At 43.4% G+C, this 21,082-nt stretch overlaps 1 protein-coding gene across 5 annotated transcripts in view; it reads right to left on the bottom strand.

Annotated features, from left to right (window-relative positions):
• Window positions 1-154: 154 nt before the first annotated feature.
• The window catches only part of svep1 (sushi, von Willebrand factor type A, EGF and pentraxin domain containing 1), a 139,517-nt gene continuing 118,589 nt past the window's right edge, over window positions 155-21,082 (bottom strand). For 4 of the 5 annotated variants that reach the window (XM_052459803.1, XM_052459804.1, XM_052459806.1 and 1 more), the window contains 9 exons: window positions 20,758-20,821; window positions 20,410-20,583; window positions 20,050-20,226; window positions 19,113-19,298; window positions 15,150-15,320; window positions 14,407-14,502; window positions 5,819-5,914; window positions 1,753-1,846; window positions 155-531 (listed from right to left, as the gene is read on the bottom strand). In XM_052459803.1, coding sequence (XP_052315763.1) covers window positions 501-531; window positions 1,753-1,846; window positions 5,819-5,914; window positions 14,407-14,502; window positions 15,150-15,320; window positions 19,113-19,298; window positions 20,050-20,226; window positions 20,410-20,583; window positions 20,758-20,821 — 1,089 coding nt within the window. In that variant the 3' untranslated portion in view covers window positions 155-500. The remainder of the gene's footprint in view (window positions 532-1,752; window positions 1,847-5,818; window positions 5,915-14,406; window positions 14,503-15,149; window positions 15,321-19,112; window positions 19,299-20,049; window positions 20,227-20,409; window positions 20,584-20,757; window positions 20,822-21,082) is intronic. The other variant, XM_052459805.1, reaches the window with a different exon arrangement.

The raw sequence follows: 21,082 nt of genomic DNA, 5'->3' as shown, positions 1-21,082 counted from the left end.
GACTTTTTTGATGGTATAACATTTATTTTAGAAATGTCTGTTTTGGCCTTTTAGATTCTATATGTTCTAAAGCATCGTGTAATGCCTCATTTAGTAACTACAGTGGAGGGATAGACCATTAACTTCTAAATGACTGGCATATTTACTCCCTCCTATGCATCTCAATCACTATGGCTATTGACTAGAAGCATTAAAGTGAAGGAGAGGCTAATGATCCACTAGGCTTGTATCTGAAAAAAGGAGGGAATGGAACATTTTACTGTATTTTCTGCTTTAATAAAAATGTGAGAATAGTTTACACATTGGACAATCACAGTTTTTACACATCATACACGTATATAGCAGCATATAGTTAATACTGTTGATTTTCTATATGAAAAAATACAGCTTTATTTTACAATGTATCGGGTTTGTTTTTTGAGAGAGAATGCATGGTTTACAATTATGAAATAATTATACAAAACTCTCATTTGAGAGCAAGATCTTTAACGCTGGACTCCTTAAAAATGAAAATATCCTGATTTTCTTTTCCTGTAAAGTGGAGAGAAAAGGAAAATTAGACTACAGCTTTTTTTTTTAATAGCATTTTCAAATCCTTTTCTTTCTGGCCTGAGCTTTTAAACGGAACAACATTGCCATTAGCCAGTATAGATGTCCTATTGGTGCCCTCCTGTTTTGTGCTGACTGTTGGGGTTTAAAAAAGCCCCGTTGGCTGTTCTCCACGTGAGAAAGCTTCACAATAAATGGATAGCCCTACAGCGTAACTGAGCCAAATGGGTTCTATGACGACTCCGTGGAGACGGAAGTGAGTGGTTTCTCAATCAGTTATACCTGTCAGCCTTAAGTTTTACAGTACATTGGAACGGACTCGATGGCAGTGGCGGCTGGTGGGGGAAGCTATAGGAGGGCCTGCTCATTGTAATGAACGGTATGGATTAAATGGAACGGAGTCAAATGTGGTTTCCAAACCTGTTTGATACCGTTCCATTCCAGCCATTACAATGACGTCATCATTCTATAGCTCCTCCCACCAGCCTCCACTGCTCAACAGAGTTCCCACAACTGACTCCCAAAGCTGAGTTTTTACTTAAATAATAATAATAGGTAGAGATTCCAAGAATTCACATTGTCAGGAAAAAAATCGTGGTCAGATGAGAAGAGCGTTCTGTTTTTGAGTGGTGCAATCAGGTACTGTATATCTACTTCCAAATAAGCTGACATGTGCTGAGTTAGTACTGGGCCTCTATCTCTATCCACCCACACCTTGGCCTACCTCCAACAGAGGGAGAGCTGAGGTGAGAGACACACCTGGGTTCAATTACTATTTGAAATCTTTCAAATACTTTATCTGAACCCAGGTCTGGTGAGAGTGCTCCTCTCCCCCACTCATATTACAGAGAGATTGTATAGTGCACTTTGGAATACTGTGCTAGTGTGCTTCTCAAATGATGACACAAACAAACCTGATTCAGGGAAAGAGGAAGTGGAGTGCATATTATTTCCTGGGAAATGTTGCTTTGTCATTCTATCCAGTCTAGGGATACTCAAGCACACTAGTTCTGTGGGTGGTCTGATAGTACTAGTATGTGTATTTGCAGGAACGACAGTAAGTAAAGTATTGTGTGAACATGCATGTGTTGATTGTCAGTTTGTGTGTGAATGTGAGAAGGCATTTGTGTGTATTTGTGAGGATGTACTTATGTTTGTAGTGTGAGTCTGTCTGTCTCCCTGTGTGTATGTTTGTCCTCTCACCTCGAGCAGTCGTGCCCGCTCCATCCTGGACTACATTGACACCGGTTAGGCCTGATACACCTTCCACCATTCAGACAAGGCGACAAGCACACCGCTGTGAAAACACACGCAATGTCAAGACCTCTGTAAACCCTTCATTCAACACGAACAAGCTCGCACACACCCACTCACCCACACACAAACACACACAGGTGTGGACACACACACACACACACACACACACACACACACACATTCAGTAAATGTCATTATCAGGATCTCAACTACAAGACTTCCTCATAATAAAACACGTTCCCTGGTAGAACCCTTATAGTCCGCCACAGTGGACATAATACCCCAAAAATCATGGAAATTGTTCCAATGATTTTTCCACCATAAAGTTTTCAAATGAAGACGTTTTCGCATAAGTAATCAATGACACAGGCGAAATGGTGAATGCGGTCATCCCTCTGTGCAGCATGACTTGTGCTCACCCTTTTTCTAGGTACACTTACATATGGAAAGAGGGCCTGTGACGAGACTTCCACTTTTGGATGTTAACAAGGTGACACTGTTACTTAACTCCTCCACATTTACAGGATTGGTTGAACAGTGCAGAGAGATCCTCCACCGACAGTTTGTTTTTTCTTCCTGTCGAAACCAGTGGAGAGGATCTACAGTTGAAGTCAGAAGTTTACATACACTTCGGTTGGAGTCATTAAAACTCGTTTTTCAACCACTCCACAACTTTCTTGTTAACAAACTATAGTTTTGGCAAGTCGGTTAGGACATCTGCTGTGTGCATGACACAAGTCATTTTTCCAACAATTGTTTACAGATTATTTCACTTATAATTCACTGTATCACAATTCCAGTGGGTCAGAAGTTTACATACACTAAATTGACTGTGCCTTTAAACAGCTTGGAAAATTCCAGAAAATGATGTCATGGTTTTAGAGTCAATTGGAGGTGTACCTGTGGATGTATTTCAAGGCCTACCTTCAAACTCAGTGCCTCTTTGCTTGACATCATAGGAAAATCAAAAGAAATCAGCCAAGACCTCAGAATTTCCAAACGCCTAAAGGTACCACGTTCATCTGTACAAACAATAGTACGCAAGTATAAACACCATGGGACCACGCAGCCGTCATACCACTGAGGAAGGAGACGCATTTTGTCTCCTGTAGATTAATGTACTTTGGTGCGAAAAGTGCAAATCAATCCCAGAACAACAGCAAACGACCTTATGAAGATGCTGGAGGAAACAGTTACAAAAGTATCTATATCCACAGTTAAACGAGTCCTATATCGGCATAACCTGAAAGGCCGCTCAGCAAGAATGAAGCCACTGCTCCAAAACTGACATAAAAAAGCCAGACTACGGTTCGCAACTGCGCATGGTGACAAAGATCGTGCTTTTTGGAGAAATGCCCTCTGGTCTGATGAAACAAAAATGGAACTGTTTGGCCATAATGACAATTGTTATGTTTGGAGGAAAAATGGGGAGGCTTGCAAGCCAAAGAACACCATCCCAACCGTGAAGCACGGCGGTGGCAGCATCATGCTGTGAGGGTGCTTTTCTGCAGGAGGGACTGGTGCTCTTCACAAAATAGATGGCATCATGAGGTAGGAAAATTATGTGGATATATTGAAGCAACATCTCAAGACATCAGTCAGGAAGTTAAAGCTTGGTCACAAATGGGTCTTCCAAAAGGACAATGACCCCAAGCATACTTCCAAAGTTGTGGCAAAATGGCTTAAGGACAACAAAGTCAAGGTACTGGAGTGGCCATCACAAAGTCCTGGCCTCAATCCTATAGAAAATTTGTGGGCAGAACTGAAAAAGCATCTGCAAGCAAGGAGGCCAACAAACCTGACTGAGTTACACCAGCTCTGTCAGGAGGAATGGGCCAAAATGCTACCAAATACTAATTGAGTGTATGTAAACTTCTGACCCACTGGGAATGTAATGTACATGGCGCCAAAGTGTCTCCTGACCCCTCCTGTCTCAGCCTCCAGTATTTATGCTGCAGTAGTTTATGTGTCGGGGGGCTAGGGTCAGTTTGTTATATCTGGAGTACTTCTGTCTTATCCGGTGTCCTGTGTGAATTTAAGTATGCTCTCTCTCTTTCTCTCTTTCTCTCGGAGGACCTGAGCCCTTGGACCATGCCTCAGGACTACCTGGCATGATGACTCCTTGCTGTCCCCAGTCCACCTGGCCGTGCTGCTGCTCCAGTTTGAACTGTTCTACCTGCGGATATGGAAACCTGACCTGTTCACCGGACGTGCTACCTGTCCCAGACCTGCTGTTTTCAACTCTCTAGAGACAGCAGGAGTGGTAGAGATACTCTTAATGATCGGCTATGAAAAGCCAACTGACATTTACTCCTGAGGTGCTGACTTGCTGCACCCTCGACAACTACTGCGATTATTATTATTTGACCATGCTAGTCATTTATGAACATTTGAACATCTTGGCCATGTTCTGTTATAATCTCTACCCGACACAGCCAGAAGAGGACTGGCCACCCCTCATAGCCTGGTTCCTCTCTAAGTTTCTTCCTAGGTTTTGGCCTTTCTATGGAGTTTTTCCTAGTCACTGTGCTTCTACACCTGCACTGCTTGCTGTTTGGGGTTTTTGGCTGGGTTTCTAGGCTGAGTTTCTGTACAGCACTTTGAGATATCAGCTGATGTACGAAGGGCTATATAAATACATTTGATTTGATTTGATGAGAGAAATAAAAGCTATTATTCTGACATTTCACATTCTTAAAATAAAGCGGTGATCCTAACTGACCTAAGACAGGGAATCTTTACTAGGATTAAATGTCAGGAATTGTGAAAAACTGAATTTAAATGTATTTGGCTAAGATGTATATAAACTTCCGACTTCAACTGTATATGTAGTTTCAGGCGTTTCTTTTACACCTGCTACGTTAAATTACATGATCACTATTAGTAGTGCTTTCCACATTCATATTCTCCTGAAATGCATACCAAAACTACATTCACACAGAAAGAGGACATGAGCAAAGATGCAATGGAAAAGAAGAGACATTAGTTTCTTGGTTTCAGTATTAACCACATCCACATTGAGAGGAAGATGTCATCGTGTGTGATAAAACCAAAGCACGGTAACATACTGTACATCAGACGTTGTGATGTCGCCACTCACTGACAATGCCTTAGTAAATGCCCCTCAGGGATTGGTACAGTTGAATAGAATTGAACAGTAAGCCTAACAATCAGAGAGGTAGTCTGTTTCTACCGGACAGGGTCAGGTTTCTGTCCATGCTTCTATGATGATTGCAGCGTTTGCTTTGGGCTCTGTTAAGGAACAATGACTTTCACAGCAAACACATCGGTTTTCATGGACGCAGCATTACCGCTGCAACAGTAGCTTACAGTGTGACTCGCACTGACACAGACCGAATGGGTGGATAAGTACCTCTGATCATTAATTCATTCTGTCCCTGATGTCATCACCACTTAAAAAACAGTTTCTCACCAATTATTACCAGCCTATAACAATATTCAGTATATTTTAGACAGATGTCTTAAGTCAGCAATTAAGTCCTATTACTTATTTTAAGAAAAACATTTAAAGAAAAATCTTAGTTATTTCAGGCTACACTTTTGTCACATTTGTGACATCTCAAAGTAAGTTTAGTTTCATGCTTTTTGCTTCACTGCTTTAATCAGTGACAGCCTGTTGACATTCTGTACAGTATCTAACACTGTCGCCTTAGAGGCAACAAGATAATATTTTCCGTACAAATGTCTTATCAAACATTCCATACAAGTTAAGGCCCCCTACAGAAAGTCAATGGGAGACATCACAAAATGGTAGGGAAACCTCAGGTGAGCAAGTATATAAGAGAAGGACCTGTCTTACGTCACTGAGCTCCTCACACACACTCCTCACACACACTCCTCACGCACACACACACACTCCTCTCTCACACACACACACACACACACACACACACACACACACACACACACACACACACACACACACACACACACACACACACACACACACACACACACACACACACACACACACACACACACACACACTCACCGCTGTGGCAGCGCGTCCCCATCCAGCCCTTGGGACACTCACACTGATAGGGCGCCACACACCTCCCACCATTCAGACACGGCAGGATGCAGATCGCTGTGATTTGATTGGACGAACACAAACAGAAACAGAAAGTCATCATTTGTCCTTCACCTCACTGACTAGGCCTATGTGGTCATTCACCACAGGCAAGCTGTGTCAAAAGAGCAGCCTTCTCTCTGGCTACGTCATAAATGACACCCTATTCCTTACATAGTGTATGTACTACCCTACTGAATAGAAATATAAACGCAACATGTAAAGTGTTGGTCATATGTTTCATGAGCTGAAATAAAGATCCCAGAAATGTTCCATATACACAAAAAGCTTTTTATTATTTTTATGCACAAATTTGTTTGCATCCCTGTTAGTGTGCATTTCTCTTTTCCCAAGATAATCCATCCACTTTACAAGTGTGGCATATCAAGAAGCTGATTAAACAGCATGACCATTACACAGGTGCACCTTGTGCTGGGAGAATAAACGGCTACTCTAAAATGTGCAGTTCTGTCACACAACACAATGACACAGATGTCTCAAGTCCACTGTAGCTGTTGGTAGGGAATGGAATGTTAATTTCTCTACCATAATTAATCTTCAACGTCGTTTTAGAGAATTTGGCAGTACGTCCAACCGGCCTCACAACCGCAGACCACGTGTAACCACACCAGCCCAGAACCTCCACATCTTGCTTCTTCACCTGCGGTATCGTATGAGACCAGCCACCTGGACAGCTGATGTCTGTTTGCACAACCGAAGAATTTCTGCACAAACTGTCAGAAACCATCTCAGGGAAGCTCATCTGTGTGCTCGTCGTCCTCACCAGGGTCTTGACTTGACTGCAGTTCAGCATCGTAACCAACTTCAGTGGGCAAATGCTCACCTTTGATGGCCACTGTCATGCTGGAGAAGTATGCTCTTCACAGATGAATCCCGGGTTTCAGCTGTACCGGGCAGATGGCAGACCATGTATATGGCGTCGTGTAGGCGAACGGTTTGCTGATGACAACGTTGTGAACAGAGTGCCCCATGGTGGCGGTGGGGTTATGGTATTGGCAGACATAAGCTACGGATATCGAAGACAATTGCATTTTATCGATGGCAATTTTAATGCACAGAGATACCGTGACGAGATCCTGAGGCTTATTGTCGTGTCATTCATCCAACGCTGTTAAGATAATGGGCATAAATGCCATCCCCGAGATGGCGCTAGTGGGGCACATATCTAGGATATATAAACAGGTGCATTATGAGTGTCTGATTAGGATGTCGTGACCTGTAACATGTAATACCAGACTAAAGGATTATGGAAAAGAAGAAAGATTCATTTTTAACACGTGAACAAACTCAAGCAGAGGTGTCTGGTCAATATGTTGTGAGGCTGCGTCAATTGTCTGATTCATGTGATTTTGGGTCAATGATCTGGTGATTGGTGATTTTGGTGACTGGTGATTGGCTGTAAAAATAATAGTAAGAGCAAGCATGCTGCGTGAACCACAACCTACGCTGACTTAAGCCATAGATATATGCAGAGCAAGCAAACAGATGCAAATCCAATTAAAAAATATGAACACTGTCCCTGAACAGGCAGAATCTGTCAATTATCCCACAAATACAGAGACCAGGTTGATAAAAAAAATAAAAATGGAAACATAATTCCTCGGACTGTGATGCAAGGCGGAAAAATTCTAAAGATGTGTTCATGTACTGTGGATCAACACACGCAAGAGCCAAATACCCGGTTATATGCTAATTCTGCGGGGGGGAAAAAACGATTTTGCTAAAGTGTGCAGACAAATAAGCCTGTCAATCTACTAGAACAGGATACATGCCGTGATCATAATGATGATGAAGAAGCGGACATGCTATACATGACAGATGTCAATTCTGTTCAAAGATAAAGGATTTACAAACTTAAAGCTTGCCCCACTGACATGTGATAACTGTGATTATGATCCGACCAGGATGGAGATACAAAGCTACAACCAACCAAGCAAGACAAGGCTAAGGCTGTACCATGGCAGGGGAATGTGAACTACAAGCAAATCATGATGGGGAAACATATGTGCTAAAGTCCCAAGTGGTGAAAACCTTGCAAAAGCTTCTCCTTTCAGCAGAAACGTGTGAAAAGCCAATAAAGATGTGATGTGGGCATGACATTCTCAACATGATGCTGCATTGGAGCAAATCGAGAAATTGAGGTAATACTGAGGCACTATGACCTCTGAGGAAGTGACCCTACAATGTGATGCAAGTGACAAAGGCCTAGGGGCAGCGCTGCTGCAAAAGGGGCAGCCCATTGCAGTTGCTTCAAGGACATTGACACCCACGGAGCAAGGATATGCCCAAATTGAAAAGGAGTGCCTAGCCATAGTGTTTGCCTGTGACCGTTTTAGCAATACCTCCATGGTAGGGACTTTATCACAGTGCACATTGATCACAAACCGCTTGAGGTCTTCTTCTAAAAACCTCTTCTATCTGCCCCGAAGCGACTCCAAAGGATGATGCTAAAGCTTCAGTGTTATCAACTGCAGGTAGTATACAAGAAAGGAGTAGAGCTTCACATTGCAGATTTCTTGTCTAGAGCAGCACTACCGACAACTAATCAGCCGCAATATCAAATCAAATTCTATTTGTCACATGCACCGAATACAACAGGTGTAGTAGACCTTGCAGTGAAATGCTTACTTGCAAGCCTTTAACCAACAATGCAGTTTTAAGAAAATACCTGTAAAAAAAAGTAAGAGATATGAATAACAAATAATTAAAGAGCAGCAGTAAATAAAAAAGAGGGTAAATATAAATAAAGAGAATAAAGAGCAGCAGCGTAAAAGGGGGGACAATGCAAATAGTATGGATAGCCATTTGATTAGCTGTTCAGGATTCTTATGGCTTGGGGGAAGAAGTTTTTTAGAAGTCTCTTGGCCCTAGACTTGGCGCTCCAGTACCGCTTGCCATACGGTAGCAGAGAACAGCCTATGACTAGGTTGGCTAGAGTCTTTGACTATTTTAAGGACCTTCCTCTGACACCGCTTGGTATAGAGATCCTGGATGACAGGAAGTTTGGCCCCGGTGATATACTGGGCCGTATACACATCCCTCTGAAGTGCCTTGCAGTCGGAGGCTGAGCAGTTGCCATACCAGGCAGTGATGCAGCCCGTCAGGATGCTCTCGATGGTGCAGCTGTAAAAACTTTTGAGGATCTGAGGACCCATGCCAAATATTTTCAGTCTCCTGAGGGGGTATAGGTTTTGTCGTGCCCTCTTCACAACTGTTTTGGTGTGTTTGGACCATGTTAATTTGTTGGTGATGTGGACGCCAAGGAACTTGAAGCTCTCAACCTGTTCCACTACAGCCCCGTCTATGAGAATGGTCGGTCCTCGGTCCTCCTTTTCCTGTAGTCCACAATCATCTCCTTTGTTTTGGTCACGTTGAGGGAGAGGTTATTGTCCTTGCACCACACGGTCAGACTGTCTCATTGTTGTCGGTGTTAGGCCTGATCACCCTGTCATCAGTAAACTTAATGATGGTGTTGGAGTCGTGCCTGGCTATGCAGTCATGAGTGAACAGGGAGTACAGGAGGGGACTGAGCACGCACCCCTGAGGGGCCCCCGTGCTGAGGATCAGCATGGCAGATGTGTTGTTGCCTACCCTTACCACCTGGGGGGCGGTCCGTCAGGATGTCCAGGATCCAGTTGCAGCGGGAGTTGTTTAGTCCCAGGATCCTTAGCTTAGTCTGCTTGGACCAATGAGACTGTATATGCTCTACAGGCTGAGGTTGAAGATGTGAACCATGCTACTGATCAAAACATCTCCCGTGGACACGGGATGCTATCAAAGCTTATTCAGCAGAGGAGAAGACTTCTCGAATGCTTCAGTCTTTTAGCCGAAGAGGCTTGCCGGACACAAGAAAGAGTACGCCCATCCTGTTGAGGAACTACTGGACATACAGAGACAAACTCACAATGCAGGAAGAGGTCGTCTACAAAGGCGACAGGGTGGTATTACCAGAAACTCTACCCCCGATGATTCTCTCTTGTATCCGTGCGGGACACATTCAGCGGTCAAAGCCAGTGCCAGGAAAGCCAGACACTCAGTATTCTGGCCCAACATGACCCAAGAAATGAAACATTTTGTGGCTGTGTGCAGCATATGTAATGCTAATCTACCTGAGCAGCTAAAGGAAACGCTGCATCCACATGACGTACCAACACTTCCTTGGTCTAAAGTGGGAATGGATCTGTTCACAGTCAAGAACGTTCCTTTTGTGATTGTACTGGACTACTATTCATAAAGTGATTGACACAACAGCCGCTTGCATCATCGACTATTTTAAGCAGCAGTTTAGCAGATATGGCATACCTGACAGTGATGTAGTTACTGATAATGGGCCCCAGTTTACGAGTCAAGACTTTGCTTTGTTTGCAAAAGCCTGGGAGTTCCATCATGTGACCTCCCCACCCTACCACAGTCAGAGTAATGGTAAAGCGGAGTCAGCAGTGAAAATAGCAAAGACTCTCATCACAAAGGCAATGCAGGAAGGCACAGATGTGTGGCAAGCCATTTTGGCGTGGAAATATACTCCCACAGAGGGCTTCGACAGCAGTCCTGTACAGCGCTTCATGTCTAGACCCACTCCCAAGCTCCTCGCACCAAAGGGCATTAGGGATGTTCAGGCACACAAACGTGCACGTAAGGACAACTCAAAACATTTCTATGACCAGCATGCAAAAAATCTGCCTATAATAAAACAATGCCAAGCTGTCAGAGTGCCCTTGTCACCTCATGCAAGGGATGCCACATGGAGTCTTGGCACATGCATAGGGCACATCAGCGCAAGGTCATATGAAAGTAAAGGGCTGAAAGTACAGAAGGAACCGGAAGGACATACGTCCAGTTCAGGAGACCATAGGGCACAGGAGGGCCACATGGGTAGACTGGAAATATCCTCTGGATGGTGTGGGCAGGGCACATAATGAGGAGACGGGGAAGACCCCACCAGGGCAGTTATCGCTGCCGACCGTGCCTCCACAATTTCAGGAGGCTGTGGAAGAGGAAGGAGAGGCCATGAGGCTCCCAGAGGTGCCAGGAGAGGACCCGAGGTTACCAGATGTACCCAACATCCCGGAGGTGCCCAACGTCCCAGAGGACCCGAGGATACCAGATGTACCCAACATCCCGGAGGTGCCCAACATCCCAGAGGACCCGAGGATACCAGATGTACCCAACATCCCGGAGGTGCCCAACGTCCCAGAGGACCCGAGGATACCAGATGTACCCAACATCCCGGAGGTGCCCAACGTCCCAGAGGACCCGAGGATACCAGATGTACCCAACATCCCGGAGGTGCCCAACGTCCCAGAGGTGCCAGGAAAGGACCCGAGGATACCAGATGTACCCAACATCCCGGAGGTGCCCAACATCCCAGAGGACCCGAGGATACCAGATGTACCCAACATCCCGGAGGTGCCCAACGTCCCAGAGGACCCGAGGACACCAGATGTACCCAACATCCCGGATGTGCCCAACGTCTCAGAGGACCCGAGGATACCAGATTTACCCAACATCCCGGAGGTGCCCAACGTCCCAGAGGTGCCAGGAAAGGACCCGAGGATACCAGATGTACCCAACATCCCAGAGGTGCCCAACAACCCAGAGGACCTGAGGACACCAGATGTACCCAACATCCCAGAGGTGCCCAACGTCTCAGAGGACCCGAGGATACCAGATGTACCCAACATCCCGGATGTGCCCAACGTCCCAGAGGTGCCAGGTAAGGACCCGAGGATACCAGATGTACCTAACATCCCGGAGGTGCCCAACGTCCCAGAGGTGCCAGGAAAGGACCCGAGGATACCAGATGTACCCAACATCCCGGAGGTGCCCAACGTCCCAGAGGTGCCCAATATTCCACCAATGCGACACAGTAGGATAAGGGCTAACATAAGAATGCCCCTGTGGTACGGGGAATATGCCCCTTAAATATGTCCCTTAAATTACAAGTTAAAAAAGGTGTTGATCATGTAAATAGGTATTTTCACTGTCGTATCAGAATGGTATGAAGTGCTCGAGCTAATTATATATGAAAACGAAGATGTTAAAAGATAATGTGCATAATGCCAACCCAAAGATGGCGCTAGTTTTTAAAAATATATTTTTTACCTTTATTTAACTAGGCAAGTCAGTATTTTCAATGACGGCCTAGGAACAGTGGGTTAACTGCCCTCAGGGGCAGAACGACAGATTTGTACCTTGTCAGCTCGGGGATTTGATCTTGCAACCTTTCGGTTACTAGTCCAACGCTCTAACCACTAGGCTACCTGCCGCTAGTGGGGCACCTATCTAGGATATAGAGTACCAGTCAAAAGTTTGGGCACACTTGCTCATTTAAGGGTTTTTCTTTATTTTGAATATTTTCTACATCGTAGAATAATAGTGAAGACATCAAAACTAGGAAATAACACATATGGAATCATGTAGTAACCAAAAAAGTGTTAAAGAAATGTAAATATATTTTATATTTGAGATTCTTCAAAGTTCTTCCACCTTTTACCTTGATGACAGCTTTGCACACACTTGGCACTTTTCATCAGAACCCAATCAAGGAGTGCTCTATATACTGTGAATAGGGTGCCATTTCGGACTCAACCCCTCTCACTCGGGGAAAACAATGCACAAAAAGGACGTGAAAAGATTTCACACAGATGGGGATTGGGAATCTCTTTAACTATGCAAAGTTAATCTAGTCAAAGAGAGTGAATTTCCCAGAGTCAGTGAAACAGTGTAGGCCTTCTCATGGCTGCAGTTTGGATCCACATTCTCTAACGCAGACTCTTTGGTTGTAGGGAGTAAGATCAAAATACCCCTCTCTCTCTCTCTCTCTCTCTCTCTCTCTCTCTCTCTCTCTCTGTTTAAATTGTCATCTCTTTTTCTTAATTTGCTACCTCTCTCTCGCACACTTGCTCACTCTAGTTCTTTCTCTCTCCCTCTATTATTACAATATTATGTTATTCATGTATTATTACAATATTGTATTACAGTATTATTACAATATTGTATTACAGTATTATTACAATATTATATTATATTATTATTACAATATTATATGATTACAGTATATTACAATATTATATTATTACAGTATATTACAATATTATATTATTACATTATTATTACAATACTGTATTATTATAATATTATATTATTACAGTATTATTACAATACTATATTATTACAATATTATATTATTACAGTATTATTACAATATTACAGAACAGAGAAAAAATATATAATAATTTCCCACAATTTTGGGAAAAATTATGATTATAAAACAATGATTATAAAACAATCAAATGCAAGTGGTATTATTCCATGGGAGTTCTATGGAAGTTTTTTTAAATGCTCAGGAGTTGAGAATATTTTTACATCTAGAGACCAAAAAGCTGAACAGAAAAACAAATTTGCAGGAGGGTGGAATTACATTGAATTAAAGTTATAATAATATTGATTTGGGAATAGAGTGCAGTGCGTCATGATAGATTTGAGATTGCTATAGTGAGAAATCTAATAAGTGACTATCACTCTTACTTTGAGAGACATTATGTGCATTTCATAGGCACATTTTCAATTATTGGAAATCACATGACATTATTTCCTCAAAACGATTGATGGAAGTGCATGCTGAGTCATAATGGAAGCAGAGAGCTGAGTAAGTGTTATGAATTTGATGAATAATGACTAAATAATGTACACATTTAATTAGAACTATGACTAATTGAATTCTACCCTGTTTCACTATATCTGATTAATAGTGTTAGTTCATAAGAAAGAGGTTATGTAGCATGAACAAGGAGTAATTAAAAATAATAAACACAGCTCCAACTAGGTTGGAGGGGGGGGGGGGAGAGAGGAATGCATGTGTGTGCCTAATGAAAACAAAGAGGCTCCTTAACCTATGTTTGAACCAACCCAGCTATAACTCTGTGAAGATAAAATGAGACAGCGAGAGCCCCTCCAGGTTTTCCGTATCTGGGAGGGACTGGAACTATCAGCTAAGTGGTAATAAACTGTGGTGAGACTTCGGGAGATAATCCATATATAGTGTGTAATGTATGTGTGTTAGTGGGTTGGAATGGACTTTTGAAGCCTTTGTCTGAGAGAAGGAGGGACATTTAAACGCTGACGAAATGTGAGGTATATAAACCAATGTACATGGCATTATGACCAGAGCTCTCGGAAATAAACGCTACTGATTGATTTTGAGACTGATCTTGTCAATTTTACACAAATAAGAACCTTACAAATTCTTATAAATGGACAAAGTGTTTTGCTTTGTTACAATTGAATTGGTTAATGAACATATAGGATTTAAATTCCTCCAACAGAAAGTCTGAAAGATTCACAATACCCAGTGTGTCTATTTTTGTGTAGATACACAGTGTCTGTAATACAGCAACTCACTCTATTACAGGGAGACTGTCTGTTTTTGTTTCCAGTCTGCCCATCCAAAATAAATGTGATTGATTGATAGATTGATTTATAATACTTACGTTCCTCACACAGTCTGCCCATCCACCCCTCAGGACATGAACAGGTGTTGGGTCTCTGACACACCCCTCCATTCAGGCACTGTAGCCAACACACCGCTGGAGAGGAAAGGACACACACGCCTTATTAAAGCCAAAATACTGACACATCCTCCAAACAGTCCCCATCTCACAAGTGTGTAGATCAGGGGTGGGCAACTCCAGTCCTCGAAGGCCTGATTGGTGTCACAGTTTTGCCCCAGCTCCAGCTAACACACCTGACTCCAATAATCACCTAATCTTCCGTTTAGAATGCAATTTGATTAAATCAGCTGTGTTTGCTAGGGATGGAGAAAAAGTGTGACACCAATCACGCCCTGGAGGACTGGAGTTGCCCACCCCCGGTATAGACCGTAGAGAAAGCATTCAGTTTAAATAGCTCATCTTGTTTAATAGAAACGACAACATTTTACTGGTAGCCATGCTGTGATGGGGCCTTGACCATGCCGACTTCATGCACTGGGATAAAGATAGCATTCATAAAGACAGCATTCCTTTATAGAAACGGTTCAATTCATAGATGATGGTGCCTTAGACACAGGCATCACTGGACAACCCTGCTATCTAGTATGTCAAAGTCAAGTGAGTGGAGTGGTTAATGTGCTCAGTACAAGTGACTGGAGAAGTGGAGGGGAGGGCACGCAAGCTGTCAGGAGTAGAGGATGCCCTCCTTTTAGGACGCAGCGGTAAGGGTGCATTCTCTCTACCTCTGCAGGCGGGAGGGGGGGTCCAGGTCCCGTTCTCCAGACACATACTTCTGCTGTGGCCCTCCATGGCATACCCTCCGAAACACGAGTACATCGCCACATCCCCGAACTGGAACACCGCCCCCCGCACCACCCCGTGGGCCACGTGGCGAGGGGGGCCGCAGGAGACCCCTGTGCCGAAACGGACGGACAGCCCCTCTGGTTACTTACAACTCATTTGGGCCACATGTTATGTTATCACATGCCTTTAAACTAACTAAACTACTGTGCTTGAAATAATGGACCAACATTGCTTCATATTTTCCCTTCGATAGAACCACCTGGCTATAAAGTTCACGTTGAAGGGAAAGTATGAATGCCATGCAAAGAAGTGTCAAATTATGTGTTTGTGACTCTCCAGTCTGCGTTCCTTGTAAGAAAATCCTGAAAGCAAACCAATGAGAATCGGTTAGTGTTGGAGCCGACAGGGGAGTCCTCAAAAAGCAAGAGCCAGGCAGACATGCAAATACATCGACATCCACACGCCACACCATACCAAACAGCATTGTACTGTAAACCAACAGTATCACCCACCAACAAGCGTGAAAAGTTAGAGAGAATTAAAACACAATGGAAACCATAGCAGCTAGAAGCCCTTAAGGAGTTACAAACATGCTATGAAAGCAGCTGATCTACTTAATGTCTAACCCCTTCATCCAGCCTAACACGCTGCCCCCACAGAGACAAAGGAGAGGAGGTGATGGGAAAAGTACAACAGAAAATAGTATGGCTCCATGCTCAATGCCCAGCAGGAAGGTCATGCGGACAGCATAGGACAATGAATGTGTGGTGGATCTTTTATGTCGATGAATAGTTTTTTGAGGGATTTCTAAAACTGCTATGTTATGAATCGATTCACTTCTGGATAGTAAAAAAAGAGTTTTCGAAAAAAGAGTGGACTTGATTCAGGATCATGACCCAAATTATCCCAGAGAGAGACCAGTATATCACCTAAGCCACTGCACAGATGCCTCTTTGTACAAGTACATACCGATCCCCACCCTTCATTGGAGAAACACAAGCTTGGAAGTGAACACAGCAACAGTGTCAGCGATTTCCCCCTGTGAATCATGTTTGCATCATCTTTTCTCGTTTACACTTTTCTAACCACTGTGTTGTGGGTTCAGAATGACATGGGATTCATTACGTAAGCAGCTAAAACTGCTAAAAACATGCCTGTGTGGTTTTAACCTGTTATGTTTATGGGTCAAGGCATGTATAGGTACGTTTCATAACCACTCGTGTGAGAATACAATGTGTTTCTCTTGACATCGGACTGTCTTATTGTCTGTTGGGAACGTGGAGTGATAATAGGAGTCGAAGAAAGAACTGGATCTCTTTTCAGGTCATTATTGTAAAAGAGAACGTGTTCTCAATGACTTACAGTTGAAGTCGGAAGTCTACATACACTCAGGTAGGAGTCATTAAAACTCGTTTTTCAACCACTCCACAAATTTCTTGTTAACAAACAATAGTTTTGGCAAGTCGGTTAGGACATCTAGTTTGTGCATGACAAGTCATTTTTCCAACAATTGTTTACAGACAGATTATTTCACTTATAATTCACTGTATCACAATTCCAGTGGGTCAGAAGTTTACATACACTAAGTTGACTGTGACTTTAAACAGCTTGGAAAATTCCAGAAAATTATGTCATGGCTTTAGAAGCTTCTGAAAGGCTAATTGACATCATTTGAGTCAATTGGGGGTGTATCTGTGGATGTATTTCAAGGCCTACCTTCAAACTCAGTGCCTCTTTGCTTGACATCATGAGAAAATCAAAATAAATCAGCCAAGACCTCAGAAAAAAATTCTGGTTCATCCTTGGGAGCAATTTCCAAACGCCTGAAGGTCCCATGTTCATCTGTACAAACAAGTATGAACACCATGGGACCACGCAGCCATCATACCGCTCAGCAAGGAGACGCGTTCTGTCTCCTAGAGATGAATGTACTTTGGTACGAAAAGTGCAAATCATTCCCAGAACAACAGCAAAGGACCTTGTGAAGGTGCTGGAGGAAACAGGTACAAAAGTATCTATATCCACAGTAAAACGAGTCCTATATCGACATAGCCTGAAAGGCCGCTCAGCAAGGAAGAAGCCACGGCTCTAAAACCGACATAAAAAAGCCAGACTACGGCTTGCAACTGCACATGGAGACAAAGATCGTACTTTTTGGAGAAATGTTCTCGTCTAATGAAACAAATATAGAATTGTTTGGCCATAATGACCATCGTTATGTTTGGAGGAAAAAGGGGGAGGATTGCAAGCTGAAAAACACCAACCGTGAAGCACGGGTGTGGCAACATCATGTTGTGGGGGTGCTTTGCTGCAGGAGGGACTGGTGTACTTCACAAAATACATGGCATCATGTGGAAGGAAAATTATGTGGATATATTGAAGCAACATCTCAAGACATCAGTCAGGAACTTAAAGCTTGGTCGCAAAATGGGTCTTCCAAATGGACAATGACCCCAAGCACACTTCCAAAGTTGTGGCAAAATGGCTTAAGGACAACAAAGTCAAGGTATTGGAGTGGCCATCACAAAGCCCTGACCTCAATCCTATAGAAAATGTGTGGGCAGAACTGAAAAAGGGTGTGGTGAGTAAGGAGGACTACAAACCTGACTGAGTTACACCAGCTCTGTCATAAGGAATGGGCCAAAATCCAACCAACTTATTGTGGGAAGCTTGTGGAAGGCTACCCAAAACGTTTGACCTAAGTTAAACAATTTAAAAGCAATGCTACAAAATTTTAATTGAATGTATGTAAACTTCTGACCCACTGGGAATGTGATGAAAGAAATAAAAGCTGTAATAAATCATTCTTCCTAACTGACCTAAGACAATTTTTACTAGGATTAAATGTCAGGAATAGTGAAAAACTGAGTTTAAATGTATTTGGATATGGTGTACGTAAACTTCCGACTTCAACTGTACCTGGTTAAATAAAGGGGAAACAGTATATTGGAGTGGACTCCCACCCGGGAAACCACTGAAAAACAATATTTTTGTATTTTCTTCTGCATTAGTCCACTATTGATACAGTCCCAAAAAGTGTTGCATGTCAGCAGTCACATTTTCAAGATATTGAACTTTTAAAGTATTACCGGCCACATCATCATGATGATGCAAAATGCAACAAAATCAATATGATGACTCATACTCAACAGTCTTCATCTCAGTAACTCATATCTAATCTGTCAGAGCTACCTTCTGGAACATGAATGTTCCACCTAGGCTGCGTCTGAAATTCACTTCATAGTGCACTACTGTTAAAACAAGGGCCCATAGGGCTCGTGTCAAAAGTAGTACGCTATATAGGGAACAGGGTGCCATTTGGGACACAGACTAGAGAACACACTTGATGGCTGTACTGTTTTTATGGCTGTTCTTCTTTTTGATAGACCAATAACCTTAAAGTGTACCAGGGGAAGGGATGGTGAGAGAATGAAAGAGACATTAAGATTCAATTCCTCTATGTTGACCTAGAGTGGTACCTTATCTTGAAATCCTCGTCTCGTTCCAATGTCAATATCCCGGTTGGGACGTGATAATAAAAGACTAATATGTGAGGGGTTGGTGTAGTCGACCTACCAGTCATATCTTACATTGCTGACCAGAAACTCTCGGAGTAGTGCACTATGTTGTCATGATGTGGTAGGTTTTGGTGTTAAGGCTTTCATTCAAGCCCTGCACTAACATACCTGATTCGACTAAACCTTTGTCTTCGTAGTTTAAATTGTTTACCATTATCTTTATCTAACCATGTCAATTAAGGTAATTGAGAACACATTTTCTTTTACAATAACGACCTAATCAGGTATGTTAGCACTGGGCTGGAACAAAACCATGCTCCCCAAGTGGATATCCAGGACCAGAACCCGGATTAAAGAACAGTAGTTTAAAGTGTATCTACTCACTCTCACAGACAGTGCTGACTGGGGTCCATGTCTGGTCTGTCCTACAGGTGAGGGTGGCGGTGCCCTTGGCCTGGTGACCCATGGGACAGGCGGGCGGTAACGACTGGCCCACATAGAACAGTTGTTTAGAGGTGTTCACACCCCCGCCGCTCACCTTCCATCCCGGGGGAGGGGGACACGGCTTGGCTGCATGGGGAGACCCAGAGTATAGTAGTATTGGAATACACTATAGACATGTTTGACAAGTGTCTATGTGGGTAAAATGTTTGTGAGAAGAATACCAGTTGGAGACAACTCATGCTTATGCATAGAGTATAATGGCGGATTACAGACAGGTTCGGCATAAACCCAGGTGCTACGTCGAAATGTCATAACAAGGTGTGTAAATGTTTGTGAGACTATGCAAGCTGTGTGCTCAGTGCTCTTAATGATATTATTTTCAGGTCGTTAGCTACTGACGAAGTCAGTTTTGAAACAGCATGTGAAAGAGTGATGATGTTGCACAGTATCCCAATCGACTGTGCTGACCCTCCCCTACCTCTGTGGTCTGTGTAAACTGAATGTGAGGTGTAGAAACACAACCGGTACCTCTGGTTGGTTTCAAACAGTCAGCGTGTAAATTGGGAAACAATTATACAACAGGGTATGTCTAATCCTGAATGCTGATTGGTTAAAACCGCATTCCAGCCAGTGTCTATTCCACAAGTTACCACCGGCTAAATCTACCATGTTAAAATGCCTATTTACTCTGTTCCAGATTGTAAACAAATACAAAGAACAGACCCTGAGATAAATTAATAAAATAAAACCAGCAGCATGGATTGGCTCCTTTATTTTGTCTATGAATAGGGCCAGGAGGTATCCCTGACCATGTGACCTATCCCAGAAAAACTTAGTTGTGATGTTGTAGTGATGTTGGTTTGTCTCAAAGTCTTACGTTGACAGAAGGGGAAGGTGGAGCTCCATGTCCCGTCTCCCATACACACCACCAGAGTATCCCCCTTTAGGGCGTAGCCTTTATCACACTGAAACGCAACAGCACGCCCGGTGGTCAGATTCTCTTCCTGCACCCTGCCATTCAACAGCTCCTTGGGGATGTCACAACCCTGGCCAACTGATAGGAGAGGGAGAAAGAGAGGTAGAGGAAGGGAAAGAGACAAAGGGAGAGATATGGAGAGCAAATTGATTATGATTATTTTCCATTGTCTATTTGAAATGCTCGAGTAGATTACAAGTTGCCCGTCTTAAATGCCTTAGAGGACAATATGATAAACCTGGAATAACGCGCCATCCACACCTTTACATGTTGGTGCAGGCAGGCTCCATGTTCCATTGGCCAGACAGGTGAGGTTCTGTGGGCCAACCAGATGTAAGCCAGGGTTGCACACGTAGCTGACGTTGCCCTGGTACGCTTCGTCCGATGTCTGTACCTCTGCATTCTCCACAGAGGGAGGTGGGCCACATGATACAGCTGAGGACACAGAACATTTGGATGTGGAAAACAGTAACCATTTCTGCTAAATTGGTGCATTTAAACGTATTCAATCACGCACGTTCTTACTGTATGGAAATTGACACGAAGGAACAATTCCATTCTATATCAAAACTCACATACACGTGCGTGCACACACACACACACACTTACTGACGCACGTAGGCTGAGCCCCACTCCATGTTCTGTCTCCTTGACAGGTCTGTACAGAGTCTCCCTGTAATAGAGTGAGTAAGCTGTATTACAGACACTGTGTATCTATACAAAAATAGACACACCGGGAATTGTGAATCTGTCTGCTAACACAGACTCACAAAGCTCTCTCTGCTTCCATTATGACTCAGCATACCACTTTCATTGATAGTTCTGGGGAAATGATGTCATGTGATTTCCAGTAATAGGTCATGTTTCATGGTGCCACCTGTCACCAGAGGACGGCAGAGACGTCCCAGAGACATTAACGACACTCAGGCGTGTC

This window comes from Oncorhynchus keta, chromosome 13 (genome assembly GCF_023373465.1).
Source record: "Oncorhynchus keta strain PuntledgeMale-10-30-2019 chromosome 13, Oket_V2, whole genome shotgun sequence".
NCBI classification, from domain to species: Eukaryota; Metazoa; Chordata; class Actinopteri; order Salmoniformes; family Salmonidae; genus Oncorhynchus; species Oncorhynchus keta.
Note: the sequence above shows the minus strand (reverse complement) of the source record. Positions and strands in the feature narration are given on the sequence as shown.